The 21,524-nt window shown below is 37.2% G+C and overlaps 1 protein-coding gene across 1 annotated transcript in view; it reads left to right on the forward strand.

The window, feature by feature from the left end:
* Window positions 1-6,103: 6,103 nt before the first annotated feature.
* The window catches only part of ZNF106 (zinc finger protein 106), an 89,085-nt gene continuing 73,664 nt past the window's right edge, over window positions 6,104-21,524 (forward strand). The window contains exons 1-3 of the mRNA XM_044665104.1: window positions 6,104-6,151; window positions 8,565-8,668; window positions 21,310-21,391. Coding sequence (XP_044521039.1) covers window positions 21,338-21,391 — 54 coding nt within the window. The 5' untranslated portion in view covers window positions 6,104-6,151; window positions 8,565-8,668; window positions 21,310-21,337. The remainder of the gene's footprint in view (window positions 6,152-8,564; window positions 8,669-21,309; window positions 21,392-21,524) is intronic.

Below are 21,524 nucleotides of genomic sequence, written 5' to 3' on the forward strand. Positions count from 1 at the left end.
TGTGTGATGTTTTTTAAAAAAATCTATCAACTGATGGATATATGTCACAAGTTATACAGATGTAACAATTCTTTCAACCTTGGCAAAAACACAAACCTTTGTATTGCTCAGGAAAATCTTTTTGGGGTCTAGAACATCACCAAGAATTTAGATCCTTCTGGAAGTAAATTAAACTAAAGAGTTAAAATATCATGCATGCAGGAGCTCTTTTTGGCTTCCTGTGTAATATATAAAAGGTTTGGGTAGGAAACTTCCATTTGTTTTCTCTACTTTTTTAAGACAACATTCATTTAGATAGATAGATAGATAGATAGATAGATAGATAGATAGATAGATAGATAGATAGATATAGATATAGACAGATAGATATGTATACACCTATCATCCATAAAGAAGTTACTATAAAATTCTAAAGTCAATTTTTAAGTCCTCTTATAAAATTACAATTTAAATTCTTAAGGTATCATAGTTTGCAAGGTTCTATACAATTGTCAAGATAGAATAAAAATTGTTAAGGCAATATGTGATCCTATAGTTGAGATGACAATTTCAGTATACATAGGACTTATGGGCTTTCACAACTTAAAAAAATTTTGTGTAAGATGTTCTTGGTCTTTTACAATATGTTGTTTAGTAAAATCATAGAGAAATGGTACAGTTAAAGAATCATATATAGTAATATAAGGAAATAACAAGCAATGCAATCAAAACTCTCTTTACCAATTCCAATAGATTTGTTCACTATTAGGGAAGGGAGATAAAACTCAAATAGTTAGCAAGCAAAGAACTCCCATATATCTTTAAGATTCATTCCCCTCCTAAGGCAGAGTATAATGGAACTATCGTATTCCTGTCTTGAACATTAATGTCTCTCAATGAAGCCCCTGATATTTCATTAGCCTTTCAAAGCAAGATTTCAAAAAACACTCTCGTCACTCAAATTTGAGTATATTTAATTTATGTTTGGGGCAGCTAATTCGCACAGTGGATAGAATGGAGTCTTTCTAGACTTCATCTTCTGGAGTTCTAATTTGGACTCAGACACTTACTGGGCATGCTGCTCTGCTTGTCTCATTTTCTTCATCTGTAAAATGAGCTGAAGAAGGAAATGAAAAACCACTCCAGTATCTTTGCCAAGAAAATGCCATTTGGGATCACAGAAGAGTCAGACCTGACCAAATAGCAACAACTAAAAATGTGCTAGGCATGGCACTGTACTAAGTTCAGAATACACAAAGAAAAGGGGAAATTCTCTTCCTCTAAAGGAACCAGGTACAAACAACTACATACAGAAACAGGATAAATTGGAGAATAGAGAACTTGCTGTTCTCCTAACTCAGAATTTCAACTCCACTCTTCTCATTATCACAGATTAAGTCAAGGCAAAGTACAGCAACAAATATTTCTTAAGGGCTTATTATGTGCCAGGCACTGTGCTAAGAATCAAGGGATAGAAATACAAGCAAATAAAAACAGTCCCTCCCATCAAGGAGCTTACATTTTAAAGGTGGAAGACAACATACAAAAAGAAGTTGGAGATCAAGGAGAAGGCAAGAATAAAACACCTGTTCTAGGGAAGGTGTTAAAGTCTGGAAAGTAAGCACATCTGGTAGGGAATTGAAGATTAGCTGATTAGGCCCCTCCCAAAAATAGAGGTGGGAGGAGGAACTTCCTTCCTATTGGAAGAAGGGGACTGGCTTGGTTGATGGCTATTCCCAGGTACAGAGGCCTCAGTTACTGAGAAAGGGTGCAAGGTGAAATTGCAGTTGGGACATGGTTTTTGAGTCCAGTAAGTTAGAATCAAAGCCAAGAGGAGAAGGAAAGTTGATTAAAAACAAAAAGCCCTGCAATTGGGAATCCTTGCCCTTTGTTAGAGCTCTCAGTCCTCATATTAGTTTGTATTTACTTATATTTTATTTGTTGTATCCACCAGTAGAATGTAAATTCTTTGAGGACTAATTTTGTCTTTGTATCCTATACTCTAGCAAACAACAGGAACTTAATGAATATCTGTTGTTCTTCATTTTCAAAGAGGACAGGTGACTTCAGGAGGCAATGCCTTGTTTTGAGTGAATTAGATTTAAGTGAGGCAGAGTTGAACAAAGTCATTGGCCTCACTTTCTTTTCTGGGATCATCAAAATTTAATGGCAAAACAAAAGTCAGGACTGCCTAGGATGCAGTGGATGACTTTGGGATCTTTGGTGTCTAACCAAATTCGAACAAATTGTTCTCATTCTGCTAGGATAAGTTTTCACATGCATGGGATAGACATTCTACTAACTCATTGATGGGTTTGAGGCCTGTTGGTTGTTATCTTCAGCCCAATTTACCCTGTTTGCCAAGATGATTTTATCTGAGTGTTGTCACTGTATATAGCATAGCTACACCTTCTTGGAGTCACAGGTGAGAATTAGGATAAAAGGTGGACACCAAAGGTGGATGAGGAGCACTAAAAAGAACTTGGGAAGCCCTCATACTAATGGTGCTAGTTCTCCCCAAACAAACTACTCACCACATATCTGTTTTCTATATGTGGCCAAGGAGTAACCTTGGATAAGACTAAAGGATAAGGCCTTTCATTGAGATTTTGATGGGTTTGATTGCACAATAGAGAGCAGGGATTATTTCTGGCTTAGGTATTTGTTAACCCATTGATACCTCATTGAAGATGAGTGACATACTTGTTTAGGTTGTAGATATAAACTCTCTCAGAAAAGAAAGGCATTCGAGGTCTACCTAAGAACCTACAGTATTCCAGACCTACAGCATTACCCTACGGATTTGGGGCTTTTCAAAAGAGAGAATTTTATTGACTACAAAAATGCAAACAAGAATAACAGCAACAAAAAGAAACAATGGCTCTGGCTCTGTAAGTATAAGGCAAGATTTTTCCCTGAAGAAGAAATGAGAAAATGGACTCTTTTCCCTTCTTTGCAGATGTGGATGAAGACCAGTACAGCACATTGTATATATTGCCATTTGGCTAATGTATTGGTTAGTTTTGTTGAACACTGGCCTAATTACTGCACTAGAGGGGTTTTTAAAAGATGAGTGTGGAATTGTTAGTACTGTAACCTGAATTTGCATTGTGACAAATGATGGCAGGGAATAAGACAATGAATATTTTAAAAGGGGAAAGATTTTCATCTTGAGAGGCAGCCTCCTTCCATCAAATTGCTAATTCATGCTAGCAGGGATGAAAACTTTCTCCTTTCTAGTTCCTACATTTTAAGTACCCCCTTCTTTGAGGTCCCTGGAATCACTCTGTGTTCAGACAGTTAATAAGCATTTATTTAGTGGCCACTGTGTGCCAGGTATTGTGCTAAGCACTGGAGAAAAAGGTAAAAGATAGTCATGACTGAAGGTGCTCACAATCTAATGAGATTGTAGGTAACAAACAAATGACTATGTACATATAAACTTTATGTAGGAAGATCCACTTCTCCCTCATATATATAGCATGGGAGGTACATCACTGTGTGGCTCAAAAGGTGGCAGAATAGATATCTCTAGTCTCTTCTCCACCTACCCCTTCTCTAAGGAAGACTTTAATTCTCATCAGAAAAGAAGGCAGGAAGTTGGGCCTTAAGGGCTGCCATTGTGCTCTACTCAGAAGTAGGGAGTACTGGGCTAGAATTATATCTATCTGTTCCTCCTTTAATTATTATTAATCCAGGAAATGTGAGTTTCGGGTTCAAAAGAAGGAAGGAAAAACACAAACATACACGATCTGTTAAAGTCCCTTCCTATGAGGGCAAGAGTTGGAGAAGAGAGAAAGATATGTTAGTAAAACCACTGAGGAAAGGAGTTTGTCAATAACAGCTACTTTGTATTTAGTATGTATATTTTTCAATGTACATGCATGTTAACCTCTCCTAGATATTCTTTTCTTTGGGGTTTTCATGGATTACTCTTTCCTTGTTCTTTTGTCTGGTCATTCATCTTCTTAGCTAGATCTTCACTGTCTTTTGAATATCTGAATGCTTTGAACTGGTCATCTTAGAAGTATCTCCAATTCAAAATGTCTATGATACAACTTATTTTTTCTTACAAACCCATCCATCTTTGGAACCTTACTATTTCTGTCAAGGGTGCCACTATCTTTCCAGTTGCCCAGGTTTACAACCTCATTGTTATTCCTGACTCTCCACTCTCAGTCAATTTGTATCTAATCAGTTGCCACATCTTGTCATTTCTATCTCCACATCTTTGACATTCTGCCCCTCTTCTCCACTCACCCAGATTTCTTAGTTCAGGCCCTCATGCCCTCTTGACCTCTATTGAGTAACTATTGAGAAAATCTGGTTTTCCTGTCTAAAGTCTCTCCTCACATCACTCTTAATTTATTCTCCATACAGCTACTGAAGGAATTTTCTTAAAAGGGTGATCTGATAATGTCACTACCCTATTCAAACTCCAGTGACTCCCTATTACTTCTAAAATCAAATGTGAATTGTTTGGCATTTAAGCCTTTCACAACCTTACCCTAACCTACCATTCTGACTTTATTGTGTTTACTCTTTTCAGGGAAGTATTTCAGTCCAGCCAAACTGGATTTGTTATTGTATCTCAATTATATCACTCCACCTCTTACTTCTGTGACTTTGAATTGGCTGTTTCTCATGCTTAGGATGCAAATTCTCCTATTTTATTCTTCCCAGAATTCCTTCAAGACTCAGCTCAAGTACTACTCTCTCTCTGGAATCTTTTCTCATATAATCCTAATTTTGGTATATATATTTCATATTTATCTTTGCATTTCTAGCACATGACACAATATTACTTCCTCCATGAAAACTTTCCTGATGCTCCCTTCTTAAACTGTTGGTATCCCCCCCAGATTTCTTTGTATTCGTTGTGCATATATTTCGAATTTACTTTTATGAGCCTGTGTTCTTTCCCCTCATAGAATATATGCTTCTTTTGGGAAGGGATTGCTTTGCTTTTGGCTTTAAATCTCCAGCTCTTAAAAAATGTGCCTGACCCATAAGTAGTCTGTTAATAAATGTTTGGTGAATCGAATTGCGTAGGCAGTATCAATGACACACATTTTTGATTATGTCTATGTTTCCGAGAGGTATGTTTGCTTTTATTATTTTTTCAGGAATTCTTATATTACAGCCATTCGATTAATCTTTAAAGCGATTCATCTTTTGCATGCCTTCTCTCTCAAGAGTCAGGAAAGTGCAAACAGAATTTCCTGTTGTGAATGAACACTAAGGATTTGTGATGTCATAGATACTTCATTGGGAGAGTTTCTTAGAGGCTTCGGGAAGCGGGACAACACACTGCATATTCACAGTTAAGTTTGTGAGGAGGATCTGTCCTGTGATTTCATGGATAAAGAGGCTTCTGCCCCAAGAAAATTCCCTCTACCAAAATCAATCTCCAACTACTCTTAGAGAGTTGTTAGGAGGCTTTGAGAGGCTGAAGTTACTTGTCCCAGATTACAGAGCCTGTAGAGTCCAGAGGCTGAATTCGAAGGTTAGTTTCTCTATTCACTACGCAATCTCTACCACAATTAAGTAAATACCACAAAGTATATACTAAGTACATTACAAATTATTTGTTGGGAGATGGTGGAAGAGGAAGAACTGAAGGGAATAAAGAAATGCCATTTGTGGGTTTTCTTTTGGGGGTGGGGGTTAACAGACAACGGAAAACACCGAAGAGGCTCTAGGTCACCATCTAGAAGTGGGTTCAGGTTGGCGGGCACCAAGAAAGGTCTCAGAAGGGGAGGGGGGGAATAACAATTGAAGAGCACGAGCTATACACAAACTTGCCTATACCTGGTTCTACCTAAACGAAATTTTAGCCTGCAGACACCCGGCGCCTCACACAGAGGGATGCTCTTCCAAGAAGTGATTTTCCTCAAAGGTGTAGCCCCTTCCCACTTAGTTTTTTCCTAGCTTTTCTTTTCTTTTTTTTTCTTTTCTCCCCAGGTGGATTCTTCTTCGCTCCGCCCCCACCCCCTTCTTGTTCACTGTTCTAGCTCCAGTTTTTAAATAAAGCTTTCGGCCGCGCTGGAAGGAGAAGTGGGAGGATATCGGTGACCAAATGCGCGAGCGCAGTCGTGGCGGCTCGCGCATGCGCGGGGTTGGCGGCGGCGCTGGCGGCGGCGGCGGCTGCAGGGCCCGGCGGGGAGCGAGGGTCCGGGAGCGGGNTAGTTGTCATACATTTATAGTGTAAATATGTTTTTATAAGGTAAATGTCTTTTTCTCTGGAATGATTTTCCTATTAAAAACATTAACTGGGGATTAGATATAAGCCAGATGTTTATAATGATTCTTTAAAAAAAAATTACTTTCTGACTTAGAATTAATACTAAGTATCAGTTTCATGGCCACTCCTCCCCCAGAATTAAGTAAAAATGGTCATTCTCACCACTATGAAATTCTACAGCACTTTGTTTTTATACCATTCTTATAGTTCTCCTCACTTAAGGCCTTATAGTTACTTGTATACACATATTTTTCCTCCTTTCTAGATTATAGCCACCTAAAGGATAGTGTATTATTCGAATCTTGAACTCTTAGAAATTATTGTAAGTTTTAATTTGATTATGTTTCCATGATCCATTGGGGAGACTGGTCGCCCAAAGGATCAAAGGGGGGAGTGTATTAATTAGAATCTTGAACCCTTATGTTTCCCATAATTCCCTTTCCCTTTTGTGTGCATGCATTGTTATGTGGTTTGTATATTAGTTTTGGTTTCTCCTGACCCTGCCTCTCCTCTCCACATGAGAGCCTTAGATGAGTGTAATAAACTTTATAAATATTAAACTTCAAGATATAGGATATTAATTTTTAAAATCTACAATAGAAATCATATTTTACTCAGATAGTGCTAGATGCTCATAACATAAGTTCCCTAAATTCATGCTAAATTAAGTTTTATTTTATTGGTCAAAAGTTCATTTGGGAGAAATAATCTCTAGATGTAATCATTAATGTTCCCTTCTTGTTGCTATGAAAAAACAAGTGTTGGCCACAGGAAGTTCTTAGTGTTGCTATTAAATATATTAGTCTCTGAATGACTTATTTTCACTGTGTTAAGCAACTTTTGGCCAACTTACTCTTCATATACTGCAGCATCACTTTGGTTTTATGTATCATTTGTTACATCTTTCTCATCCAGAATGACTTCCCTGACAGGTTTGTTCTTAAGAAAGTGCTTTTGGGGCAACTTGGTGGCTCAGTGGATTGAGAGCCAGACCTAAAGACTGGAGATCCTAGGTTCAAATCTGACCTTAAACACTTCCTACCTGTGTGACCCTGAGCAAGTTACTTAACCCCTATTGCTCAGCCTTCACCACTCCTCTGCCTTGGAACCAATACACAGTATTAATTTTAAAACGGAAGATAAAGATTTAAAAAAAATAAAAAGAAATAAAGTGCTTCATAGGGGCAGCTAAGTGGCTCAGTAGCTAGAGGACCAGGGCTGGAGGTAGGAGTATCCTGGGTTCATATGTGACCATGGGCACTTCCTAGCTGTTCAACCCTGGGCAAGTGACTTAATCTCAGTAGCCTCACCCTAAACCCTAAGCCTTGGAACCAATACTTAGTATCAATTCTAAAATAGAAGGTAAGAGTTTCAGGGTTTTTTTCATTTGTTTTTTAAATGAAAAAGAAAGTTCTTTGTAAACCTTAAATTGTTACTATATTTTATGATGAAAAGCATGTATCCCATCCATTAATTAGCTTTGCCCAAGTGTCATGACAGGAAAGATTGTATGACTCCATTTCACATCAGTCTTAAATTTGTCCAACATTAAAGAAGCACAAAATTTGTTGATTCAATGAAAAGGAACCTCAAATGTCATTTGGTTTAACCTGAACAGACTGAACACTCATGACAAGTGGTCCCTTCTTAAAGAATCCAGTAGGAGCTGACATTTATAGAGATCTTTTTATTTATTTTTACTTTCTGTCTTAGTCACAACTCTAAGACCAAAGAGTGAGGAGTAGGCAGAATTAAGTAACTTCCCCAAGGGCCACCCAGGTAGGAAATGTCTGAGACCATATTTGAACTTGAGCCCTCCTGACTCTATCCATTGTGCCACTTAGCCACCCCTGTAGAGCTCTTTAAAGTTTGCAAAGCACTTTACATATGTTGTCAACTTTCAAACCACTCTGATTTGTGAGATATTTCCATATATAAATGGAAATCTGCCTCTGTAGCATCTCTCCTCATTGCTTCTAGTTGAGTCCTCTGGGGCCAAGAATAACTGAGGTAATCCCTTTCCATAAGACAGTTCTTTCAGTACCTGCACACAGCTCTCCTAGTCCACCCTCAAGCAGGTCTTCTCTTCTCAAATATAAACATTTCTTTTCATCTGATCCTGGTATACGTAGAACACTAAAACATGGAAATTTGAGCTAGTTATCCCAGGAACTTTGCTATTTACCTGCTGCTTTGAGATTTGGGAGAGATTCTCCTTTTGGCTTTGCTGCCTTTCCTCATATTATGTGACTAGGGTCCCTCAGGCCAGGAGAGGGCCACAGTCTAACTATTGAAATATGGCATTGAGGGCGGCGGCTGCAGGGCCCGGCGGGGAGCGAGGGTCCGGGAGCGGGCCACCAGACCCCACCAGGAGGCCAGGGCCGGGGGTGGTGAGGCCCTCCTCGCCAGGGCCTCGGCGGCGCGATGGAGTAAAGGAAGTCGAGTGTGAGTACTGAGGGGCCGGACCGGGTCGGGTGGGCTGGCTGGGGAGCGGGCCGGGGGCCTGTCTCTTTCAGGGGGCGTCCCGGCTCCTCTTTTCCTTTCCACCCGGCAGAACCCTTGTTCAAGGGTCTGGCTGGGCCTTTTCTGGCTCCCAGTTTCGGAATTTCTCGATATTGGGGGCTGTGCCGGAAAGGGAGCCCCAGAGCTTTGGCTCTCTGGGGACCTCTGGGTCTTTGCTTCTCCCGGAAACCCCGAGGGTCTTAGATGAGCTTTTATTTTCCTTTCTGCCTAGTACCCAACAGGGGAGAAAGCTCTTCGTTTAGGATCTTGACATAAAAGATTGAACCCTGGAAGGGACCTTAGAGGTCATCTAGTCTGACCTCCCTTCATTTTACAGCGCCCCAGAGACTAAAAGATTGGTGTAAGTAGCAAGAAATAGGATTCAAATGCAGGTCCTTCGTCTCCAAATACAGTATATACCAATTTGCTATCCTTGCACTTGCATCCTAGAATGCTCTCTTTACTCTGGGTCTTAATCTGTTTTATAGGAATAATTCTGGTTAGTATTTTGCACATTCCTTTTATAATTACCTTAGAAAGCTTGCCTTAGAATAGTTTAACCATGATTTGTCGGTTAGGGTGATGCTGCCTGATTTGGGTATGAGAGGCTGCATTTTGGAAATGTTCATATAAATAAGCGTTTCCATAAGAGCCTCTTGGAAACACCACGTTTTAGTAAACTATTTGCAAGAATTAGAATGGCCAAGTTGGCAAGACAGATCCAAATAGAGAAATTTAAAAAAGAAAACTTGTAAAAATTTTCTTCCAAAAGGAATTGTTTGCCTGGGACTCAAAACAGATCTGTGCAGAATTAAAATATAAAAGTAATGGAGTTCTAAATAGAGATACTAAATATAGTTTTTCAGTTTAGTCTCTTTAGTTTTAGCATGTAATGTTTTTGAAGCTTTTGAGTTTGCTTAATTCTTGGGCAGTTGTGGACCATTATAATGTGAGGGTCCATTATTAGCTAGTGATTCTAGTGATAAACTGAGGTTTTAGGCACTGATTTTTTAGTGTTGCCCAAAACTGGCCTTTTAACTTATAACTCTGTATTAAGTGGTTATTTTATGACTCAATTTTTAGTCCTCATGAGGAGGCAGAGTTCAGAGATTATTAAAATGCTCCCTAAAGTTACCATTTAAAAGTGTCTAAAAATATCCTTTGATCCAGGGATGCCATGAGCATATTTTTATTACTGTTGTGTTTCAAAAATGTTTGCTATATTGTGAAATTTGGGAACCATTGTATTAGAAGTGCTGTAAGAATATACTTTTTTCTGGATGCTGTTAGATTCATAATTGAGTTATTAAAAGAATATGGTCAAAATGTTAAAAAACTGTTAAATAGTTAATTGGATGTATTTTGTTTTAAAAATGGATAATACTTATAATTTACTGTTAGGGAAAAGTAGCAAAGCCCTTTTAAAGTTATCTATCTTTGAAGTTCCTTGGGACTTTACTTGGGCAAGGTCATAAGATCTTATCAAATCCTGCCGACCACTTGCAAAATTCTCAAGTCCTAGACATCTTCATAATAAAAGACCTTAGATTCTTGACTTCAGTTTGTTTCTGGAGTTAATAGGCTATACAGAATTGGAGGTTTGCTATAGTTGGCATTTTTTTAAAATTTGGAGTCAACTGTCATATATAGTCACTATATTTGTGAAACTCTAGAATGTAGTTATTCACATATTATAAATGATGGATAAATGAGATGTCTTTATATATGCTCATTGTTAACTTCTTTCAATTTGAGAAAAATGATATCCTAGGCCTAATTTGTGATTGGAGCAGCTGGGTGGCTCAGTGGATTGAGAGCCAGGCCTAGAGACTGGAGGTCCTAGGTTCAAGTCCGGTCTCGGATACTTCCAGCTGTGTGACCTTGGGCAAGTCACTTGACCCCTACTGCCCACCCTTACCACTCCTGGGCCAAGGACGGTCCCTAGCCCCAAGAAAAAAGGAGGAGGATTGGGCGTGGGGCTAGCAACCCCACCCTGTAAAAACTACATCTGCTAAAGAAACTGCAACCTAAAGTAGGAGCAGCTGGGCTAGCTCAGTGGATTGAGAGCCAGGCCTAGAGACGAAAGGTCCTAGGTTCAAATCTGGGCTCAGACACTAACCAGCTGGGTAACCCTGAGCGACTGCGTGACCCATTGCCTACTGGTTGTGGCCCTATGCTCCTAGAATGGAGTCCCAGGATAAAAAAAAAAAATAAATTTGTGATTAGTATAAATTTGTTATTCTTGTGGGGCTGTAATATGATTTGTTCTGAGTTTGATTTCAGGTATGATTGTATTACTCTTAAGCCTTTAGTCCACCATTCATGAGGAATGCCATGTGTTGCCCAAAGGGCATGTGGTCTGAGAATTGTTATAGAGAGATGTCTGTCCCTGGGGAAAGTTGAGGGGACAGCCTTGCATAAGCAAAGGTAATATTCTCTTGACTCAGTTTCCCATTGTTCTATTTCCTTTCTGAACAGCACATTTTTCCAGCTGGTTAATTCGGAGACCAACTATGGTATCTTGTAAATAATGTGTAACTTGGCTGTACAATTTGCTGCTAAATATGACTCTTGCAAGGAATCAAACAGAGCAGAGCTAAGGGAGTTTTTCTACTTTTATGGCTTATGTCATCAGATCAGTGGGCCCTTGAAGAGATAGTCTTAGTCTTGATACCATTTCCCTCCCCTTCCCCTCCATAGCAAATTTGTATTATCTGGGAAGGTGAATGATGGAAGTTTGTTCTTGCAATACTAAACCTATTAACTTACATGTTAATACTAAAACACCTGAGTTACTATGGCTACATATACGAAAGATCTTACTATTTTTAATTTGAATTTGTGGTTTACCCCATCTCCTAAGCATCTTAAGTAAATTGGTTCTTAGGTTTGCTATCCTCTTGTTAATAATTACATATGTATAACATTAGGCCCTTGAAGTATTTCACTCTTTCAGGATGATATGAACATATAATGTACAGACAGAAATAAACTAAGTGCCCACTATGATCCAGGCACTGGAGAATAATAGTTCTCCATGTCTTGCCAAACTCTTTCCTGTTCCCAGAGACTTTTGCCCGTAGCAACTTCTAACTTGGAGACCCACTCACCAGCTTGATAGCTGCTGCTTCTGTTGCCCTCTTTTTTTTAGGTACCCTCATTGGATTCATTTTCAAGATCCACACCACACCAGTCTTTGTTTATGTGTGGAAAGTTTCTGTTTGTTCCTTAGTGGATCTACTCACATTACTCAAACTTTGCACTGCAGTTTGCCCCTGCTGGCTGTCTAAACCTTTGTCTATTGTTTTCTCATTTAAATGTAAACTCCTTGATTTGAATTTGTATCCCAGTGCTTAGCACTGTGGCTACCACTTTTAAGCACTTTTTCTTTCAATAAATGCCTTTTCATTCAAATAATGAAGATTAAGAATTAGGTGAACTGATGTGGACTATGAAGAAATGGAATCAAGGAACCAATTATTTCTTTATCTGTAGTGTGAGAGATTTAGACTAAATGGACTCTGAAGTCCCTTTCATTCCTAGATCTTTTATCCTGTTTTCGTTCATTGTACACTGTGACTACCATGTAAAAATAACTAAAACTAAATAGAACTTTGTAATTATTTTAAGACATTATCCAAACACTGATAATACAGTAATAAAATTTGCCACAGTGCTACTGGCTCTGACAAGTCGTGGGACTTATTAAACTCCTGCAACGCTTAAGTACAGAGAAGTTAAAAGTCTGTTATTTGGGTGCAACAGGGATTAAATAAATACAAAACTTTCTTGGCCAACTATGTTCTATTTGGGAGTTTTGCCCTACAGGGAATAACAAGAAATTGCTAGAGGTTGAACACATTTTGAAGCATTTCTAGTTAAGAGACTGTTAATTTGGAAATAACATAGAACTACCAAAGTAGTCAGAAAAACCACTGTTTAATCAGCATAGGGCTAAGTCTAATATTTGGCCCTTTACTCAGAGTCTGGTACCACAACTTTTGCAGGGTCTCCACCCTGGACTCTGGGGACATTATCCCTGGAAGTGCCACCATGCTAAATGACAACTCAGAGGAGTAAAAGAATTTAGGGGACTTATATACATTTGGGGAGGTCCAGGGGCGGGGAAAGATGATTGATTGACATTACCTAAATGGGAGTGTTCAAACTATACTGACTGGATGTAATCAAACTTGGGAAAAGAATCTTAGCCAGAGGCTAGAGTGTAAGGCAGTGATTCCCAAAGTGGGTGCCACCATCCCCTGGTGGGTGCTGCAGGGATCCAGGGGGGCGGTGATGGCCACAGGTGCATTTATCTTTCCTATTAATTGCTATTAAAATTTAAAAAAATTTAATTTCCAGGGGCGCTAAGTAATATTTTTTTCTGGAAAGGGCCAAAAAAGTTTGGGAACCACTGGTGTAAGGGAAGGGGCTACTTACACTGGGTACTAAAAAGGATGATTGCTGCCCAGGAGTGGATCTTCTTGGGAAAGTGTCTCCGTAAAAAACTGCCCAAGACAAAAGGAGTACTTAATTTGCTTAGCCCCACCTAACTGGGACTGTCTTTTACCTTAGGGTTCATTATTTAGTCTGAAACTGCTAGCCTGAGATTCTCTTCAGAGTGGATTTTCCTGGGAATAGACAACACGGACAAGCTAGTCCTAAAACTTGGGGTTCATCAGATCTTGCTAGGCTACAAGTTTGGGGTTTCTAGATACCATATCGACAAGACTAAACCCATAAGTTTAAAAACTGGGAGGAAAAAAGGTTGTATGGATTAGCCTGAATTTAGTCAGCAAACATTCAATGTGCGCATATATACCCTGCATTATAATAGATCTTGTAAGGTGATACTGAAGATTATATAAGAGCTTGAGGATTTGTAGGAGAAAGAAGAATTAACCCTTAATCAGTGGTATCATCTAGGTAGATATCCTCATAAATATTTCCTAAATAATTCATTCAGTGCTAGTGGCCTTCTCTGGACTTTACTTTTGAGTAAGCAAGTACTTGAGTGGTCCATCTCCCTTTCAGTCCTGTTTTTCCTAAATATTTTATGCTACTATGCTTATCGTATATTTCTCTATTGCCCTTTGGATCACTTGCAATATTAATTTTTTTTCAAATTGCAGTATACTTTTATTTATAGCCATATAGCATCACTAGGGATTGTTAAGTGCTTTTTTCCTTTCATTTTTATATATTTCATTAACTATTTCCCAATTGCATGTACATTTTTTGAACATTTAGAGAAAATGTTTTGTTCCAAATTTTCTTCCTCCTACCCTTCTCATCTTCTTTGAAGGGGTACAAAGTTCAATACTGATTATACCTGTTAAGTCATGCAAAACATTTCCATATTAACTGTTACAAAAGAAAACAGAAACAAAATTAAACAATAAAAATAAAGTTTTAAAAGTATGCTTTGATTTACATTCAGAATTCATCAGTTCTCTGGAGGTAGATAGCATTTTTCATCATGGGTCCTTTGTAATTGTCTTGGATTATTGTCAGAGTAATTAAGTTTTTCACAGTCAGTCATCCTTACAATGTTGCTGATACTGTGAACAATGTTCTCCTGGTTCTGCCTACTCACTTCACATATCTTCAAGTTTTTCTGAAACTATCCTGCTTATTTATCTTTTCTTATAGCACAATACTGTTCTATCGCAATCATATACTACCACTTTTCCAGATAGGTCCTTTTCCCTTTTCTTTTTACTCTTTGGTATACAAACTTAATGCTATATTGATAGGTCAAAGAGTGTTCACAATTTTATAGTTCTTTAAGTGGAATTCCAAATTGATCTTAATGATGCTTGAACTTGGTGTCCCAATTTTTCCATACAGAGATTATTAGATGTGGGTTTTGAGTTAAGAAGCAGGTGAATTGAACTTGAGAAATGGTACAGTGGTCGATTTTGGACCCTCAAAAGTTTTTCTTTTAATCATTTGATACAAAGCAGATAAATTATGAAGTTTTCAGAATTTCAGAAAAGGGAGAGATTTATGGAGTTTAGTATTTGGGAAAGGCTTTATAGCAGTGGGACTTAAGCTGGGCACATACTAGATGCTTATTGACAAATTTTGAAAAGCCATCATGAAAAAATTATACACTTTAAAAATTCCCTTTGGTAATGTTGTGATGTATTCATCAAACATAAGGAATGTAATATTTAGTCACTGCACCCTAACCTTTCATTGGAAATCTTTCATTTCCTTTTGGGGCAGCTGGGTGGTTCAGTGGATAGAGAGCCAGGCCAAGGGACAGGAGGTCCTGGGTTCAAATTTGACCTCAGACACTTTTCTAGCTGTATGACCCAGGCAGTCAGCTTATCTCACATTGTCAAGCCCTGACCATTCTTCTGCCTTGTAACCAATACACAGTATTGATTCTAAGACAGAAAGTAAGTTTTTTTTTTAAAAAAAAGGTGCCTTTTAAGTTCAGCACATTCATTCTTTTTTATAGATGAAAAAATAGGCAACCAAAGAAATGAGAACATCCAAAGCTTAGAAGCCAGATACTTGTCTACTCTTTATACTAGAACAAGTCTTTTTTTTTTTTTTTTAAATACATTCAGAATATATTTTGAGTGCAGGCCAGGTACAAGATCCTGTGGGAGGTCTAAAGATGCAGAAGATATGGTTCTTTTCCCCTAAAGAAGTCTTATAGTCTACTTAAGCATATGCAAAAATAGCTATATAATGGGATGCTATTTATGTGCCAAAGTACAAAGGGCCAGAAGAATTCCGTTTTAATACAGACTATATACATACATTTCCATTTTGGGTCACATTGCTGATTTTATGGTCTTTTAGCTACAGTTATAAGAAGTACATATTTTGAAGTGAAGTCAAGAAATCTGAGGCAGAAGTTGAGTTGTCTAGGTACTGTGGCTAAGAAGTGAACTGTAAGGATGGTTACCTGAGTTAACTATTAGGAATAGAAAGGAGGTCCACATTAAAGATAGATAATAGTTATGTTCAGAGGAAGTAAATCTTAGACTTGTCTATACTTTATGGAATTAGGGTTAAAAATGAATTCTATAGTAACAATTCAATCAGAATTCAGTAATAGAATCCCAGCCCTAATTATAGTTCACATAGCTTTTTTTTTTTTTAAATAAACCCTTACCCCCTGTCTTAGAATTATTAATAAGTATTGGTTCCAAGGCAAAACGGTAAAAGGTAGGCAACTGAGGTTAAATTGCCCAGGGTCACATAGTTAGGAAGTGTCTGAGGCCACATTTGAAACAAGGACCTTCCATCTCCATGCTTCCATGCTCTATCCACTGAGCCAACTAGCTGCCTCTCAAATAGCTTATTGATTTAGATCTGGAAGGATCATCTAGTCCAACCCATTAATTTTAGAGATATGGGAGCTGAAGCTCAAAGAAGTTAAGATAGGTAGTAGAGCCAGGTTTTAAACATAAGTCTAGCACTTTTCCACAACATCCTGAATTAATAAGATTGTTTATGGGTAGTTATGGCTCTGTTGTAGTGCCATGATTTGAAAGAAAGATGCTTAAGAGAAACATGAATAGAGATCATTCTGTTAGACTAGGGTTTCTTAATCTGGAATTTGTAAATTTATTTTAAAAATATTTCAGGAAATGTCTTTTTTTTTTTTAAAGCCCTTACCTTCTGTCTCAGAATCAATACTGTGTATTGGTTCCTGGGCAGAATAGGACCTCCTGTCTCTAGGGCCTGCCTCTCAATCCACTGAGCCACCCAGCTGTGCCTCCACCCCCAATGTCTTTCAATATAATTGATTTCCTTTTTGGGCATATGTATTTTACTTTATGTGTATTTACAAACACTATTTTGAGAAGAGTTTCCTTCTGGCAATTAGTAGATTGCCAAAAGCTTCCATGACAGAAAAAAGGTCAAACACACCAAGAGTCTGTAAGACTTAAGTGTGCCCTTTATCACTTTGCTCTTGGTCAAAGTCATTTGATCATGACTACCGTCAACCCTGTTTCAGTTCTCCTTTCCTTAGCCCCTTACACCACTGCTTAGCAATTTCCCCCAGGGAAAGCCCCTCACTTCTTTCCTGTGGCATGACTTACTGCCAGTAAAGATGTTTCCTCTTTTCACATAATCTACTAAAGACATACCAGCTATGCTTGTGTAAGAAACAAGGAAAAATGCTAGATTTAACTACTTGATGATGTGACAAAGCAAGTATTATATCCTTTTTTTATTGACTTAATAGCCAACATAAATGTTTCAGTATACAAAGAACAAAAAGGATTGTATATGAAACTGAATTCATTTTAAAGATGAGACTTATCTTTAAATTTAGCAAGTCAGTAACAGAATTTCTCTGCACTTCATTTTATTTCTTTGTATTTTTAATTATTGTTTTTTTTCTCATCTTTATTCCTAGCCTCTCTCCCTTACCCCCCAAACTCTTACTTGGTACAGGTCATTATACTGATCATGTGAAAATATATGTCTTGGGGCAGCTAGATGGCTCAGTGAATAGAGAGTTGAGCCTAGAGATGGGAGATCCTGGGTTCAAATGTGGCTTTAGACACTTCCTACCTATGTGACCCTGGACAACTCACTTAACCCTCATTGCATTGCTTAGTCATTGTGTAAATTGTTTTCCTGGTTCTTTTACCATTCACCAGGTTATATAAATCTGCACAAGTTTTTTTGAATCCATTATATCTTTACAGCACAATAATCAACCAATTATACCAATTTGTTGGGCACCAACTCTGTTTCCTGTTCTTTGCTACAAAACTTCTACGATGTGTTTTTGTCAATATGAGTCCTTTCCTTCTAGACAAAGCAAATTCTAAGTATTTTGCATCTTTGTGTAATACTTGAGATTAATTTTATATTTGTTTTTTAGTTGACAGAATTATTCATTAAAAGTTTGATCTCAAAACAAATGTAGTAACTCTTAATTCAAGGGTTCTTAACATCTTGGAGCTTGGTGGTACTGGAGAGAATCAGGAAAACCTTAGTTTAAATGTGACTTCAGGGACCTCATAGTTTTGTGATCTTAGGCAAATCACTTAACTTCTTCTCTTCCTCAGTTTACTTAACTGTAAAGTAGGGATAATAACAGCACGCATCTTCCAGAGTATTGTGAGGATCAAATAAAATATAAAGAATTTTGCAGAGTTCCTTGCACATAGTAGGCACTTAAATTCTTCTTTCCCTGCTTCCTTTTTTGTGTCATGGACTCTTTTTTTTTTCTTTTTTTAAAATTTAGAATATTTTCCCATGGATACATGATTCATGATTCCCCCCTTCCTTCCCCCTCCTGAATCCGACAAACAGCTCCACTGGGTTTTACATGTATCATTATTCAAAACCAATTTCTGTGTTATTCATATCATAGTAGAGTGATCCCTTAACATCAAAACCCCAATCGCACTATGTGATCCATCACATTTTTCTAATGCATTTGTGTTTCCACAGTTCTTTCTCTGGTTGAGGACAGCCTTCTTTCTCCCAAGTTCCTCTGGCTTGTCTTGGATCATTGCATTGCTACTAGAGGCAAAGTCTATTACATTCGATTGTGCTACAATGTATCAGTCTGTACAATGTTCACCTGGTTCTGCTCTTTTCGCTCTGCATCAATTCCTGGAGGTCCTTCCAGTTCACATGGAATTCCTCTAGTTCTTTATTTGTCATGGACTCTTTTGACAATTAGATGAAGCTAATGGACTCCTCAGAATATTTGTAAAATGCATATAATAAATTAACAGGATTACAGAGAGAACCAGTTATATTTAAAATAAAAATAACATTTTTTCCCCTCAATCCAAGCTCATGAACTTCTAAAATCTATTCACAGGCTTTTGTGGAGGAGAGGAAGTGGATTTCACATTATGAAATCCTATTCTAACTTGAAAACCCAATAGCTAACCAAACAACTAAACAGAAATCTCAGTTAACTAATTAAAAAATAAGTTATATCTTCTTATATAAAGTCTCCTGTTGGTAGTGTATATGCCTTCTTAGCAGCAACTCTTTTCTAGTATAAGTTGTTTTCTGATACACAAGTTTATCAGAATTGTGTGTAAAGTAAGTAATTAACTCTAAAAGAGTCTTTCCTTCTCCCCTTCTTAATTACTGCCTGATTCAATTTAGTTAGGCACCCCATTAGCTGAGTTCTAGATGGTTAAGACTGTTATTGGAATACTCTTAGAAAAATATTTTAATTTCAGGGCAAGTATGGGGTTTGGGGGCACAAAATGCAAAAAATTGTACATGCAAATTATATACATTGAAATGAAAACCTGCAGAAAGTGAGAGATGAGCTAAGTCTTGAAGGAAGTTTTTTTTTAAACCCTTACTTTCTATCTTAGAATCTATATTAAGTATTGGTTTCAAGGCTGGGCTGTTAGGGTTAAAGTGATTTGCCCAGGATCACACAGCTAGGAAGTGTTTGAGACTAGATTTGAACCAAGGACTTTCTGTGTCCAGGCCTGGTACTCTATCCACTGAGCATCCCTACACAGCTGTCTCAGAAGCTTTCCTATTTTTGAGAGACAAGATTAAAGAACATTTTTAATGTAATTTTTCTTTTTTTTATTGTGAACTTAAGAAACATGAACATTTCAACATAAAAAAGAATATCATATGAAATAACTTCTGTTGTGTATAGTTTAGTTTAAAACTATTCTGTTCATTTGTGTGCCCTTTTGAACTTCTGCTATTTCTTTACTATTCCATTGATACTTCAACATTATTTTGAGCCTTGAGATAGCCACCTTTGTCTTTTAGAATGTCCTTTATTGTTTTAGAATGGGGGTCTGCACACTAGAGTCTATAGGCCAAATCTATCTTACTGTTTGTTTTTCTATGGCTCTTGAGCTAATGGTTATGTTTTTAAATGAAGTATTTAAAAATAATATTTAAAAATATGTTATTAATTAACAATAATGAAAAATATTTTAAATGAATGTAATATTTAAAATATGACATACACACATAAAAGTTTATACGAGATGATTTTGGAGGAGATATATAGTAGCAACCGAATACTCCTCCCAGATTTAGGTAGGAAAAAGCATTTGGCAAAGAAAAAAATTACACAAAAGCAGTCAAAACAACTTGGTTGTTTGTAATATTCCACATCTGCAGTCTAAAATGGATATATGCTTTTTAGGATGGTTATATCTATGCCACTACAATATGAATCATGCGCATGTAAGTACCTTCTAAGGAATTTTTGGTATATCTGGTAAATATAATAGCAAATTTTTCTTCTTCCTTTGCAATAATGTTTCTTTAAGCCATCTTTGGGCTTGTGGCTTCTTTTGTTTATAGATCTTGCTGTATACATTTCACCGTTTCCAATATCTTGACAATGATCACAATTAAACCTACTTTTTTTTAGGTTTACATTACTTTTTTGTTGTGGTAAAGTAACAATTTGATTTGCATTGAAGTTCTGACTGCCACTTAGAAGTCACTTGTCTTTTTTGAATTTTATTTACTTCCCTTATGAAATGAAGGAATTGGGCTAGCTAGATCAGGAACTCTGTGTGTGTCTTAGACCCCTTTGGCAGTCTAGCAAAGCCTATGGCCCCTTTTTCAGAATGTTTTTAAATGAATAAAACCAAATATACAAGATGACAAAGGAAACTCTGAATTTTAAAATGATTATATCTATTTATAAAATAGTTTGTTAGAGTTTTACTTGGAAATATGTACAAAATTAATATTTGTCAAATGAATAAATTTTTCTTTTCTAGTTAAAAGAAATCTTTTCTGTGTAGTGCAGTATTATAACTAAATAATAGCAAAATCTCAGGCACAACGTGAATATTAAATACTAACCTGATCTATGCATTCACCTGTGTCCTTTACCTATACAAATAAATACCTTTTAGAGAATCTGATTAGATTTCCAGATTGTCCAGGAAAATACTGAATTTCAACTTCTTGTGTTAATTAGCTAGTGGTTTCAGATCTTTTCAGACTAAGTGGATATTAAAGAACCGTGGCATAGGAAGTTCTGCCTCCATATACTCCCATCATCACCCCTCTCTGGAAGGCAAGATTTTGTGAGAAGAGTAGCCAGTCACGGAATGTAAGGAAAAGATTGAATATTGGTGACTATAATGGAATAAATAAATAAAGATAATGAAGAGGAGTGATAATAGCAGTAGATAACTGAACTTTTCTATTTTGGGATGCCTAAGTTAGGGCAGTAACAGGGTTGTTGAATAAGAGACGAAATAAGGGAATTTGTGGCTTTATTTAGCTAGCTGTACCTTCATTATTGTGTGTCATACAATTGTATTTTGTATTTATAGATGTTAATCCTTGATGGGAAAATACTTCCTTTTAACATAATGAGATCAATCTCCTAGGAGAGGTGACCTGTGGTAAAGAAAAGGAATAGGGATTGTAATGAGAACCTCTTTACTGTGAAGAGGTGGCATTAGGAGTTTGGAGAGAGAAGTATATTTCTAATCAGGATCCCTGACACAGGAAAGTTTTTGTCTACCTGGTCCTACCTCATCTAGCATTTGAGAATATAAGATGTAACTACTTGAGTCTTCTAAGAAATTAAAGCATAAGGAATACTTATTGTTACTTTTTTATTTCAGGCAAGTGAAGTCTTCTGCTCCAGTCACTATGGTACGAGAACGAAAATGTATATTGTGTCATACTGTATACAGCTCAAAAAAGGTAATGATGGGAGAATGAGAATCTTAATTATCAAAGTTTTATCTTATTTTTCAAAGTTACTATGTATGAATACATACATTCTCCATTAAAGGCTTTCTGATACCTGATAATGGCATGATGGGTCTTATCTGAT

This window comes from Gracilinanus agilis, chromosome 2, assembly GCF_016433145.1.
Source record: "Gracilinanus agilis isolate LMUSP501 chromosome 2, AgileGrace, whole genome shotgun sequence".
In the NCBI taxonomy this organism is placed as follows: domain Eukaryota; kingdom Metazoa; phylum Chordata; class Mammalia; order Didelphimorphia; family Didelphidae; genus Gracilinanus; species Gracilinanus agilis.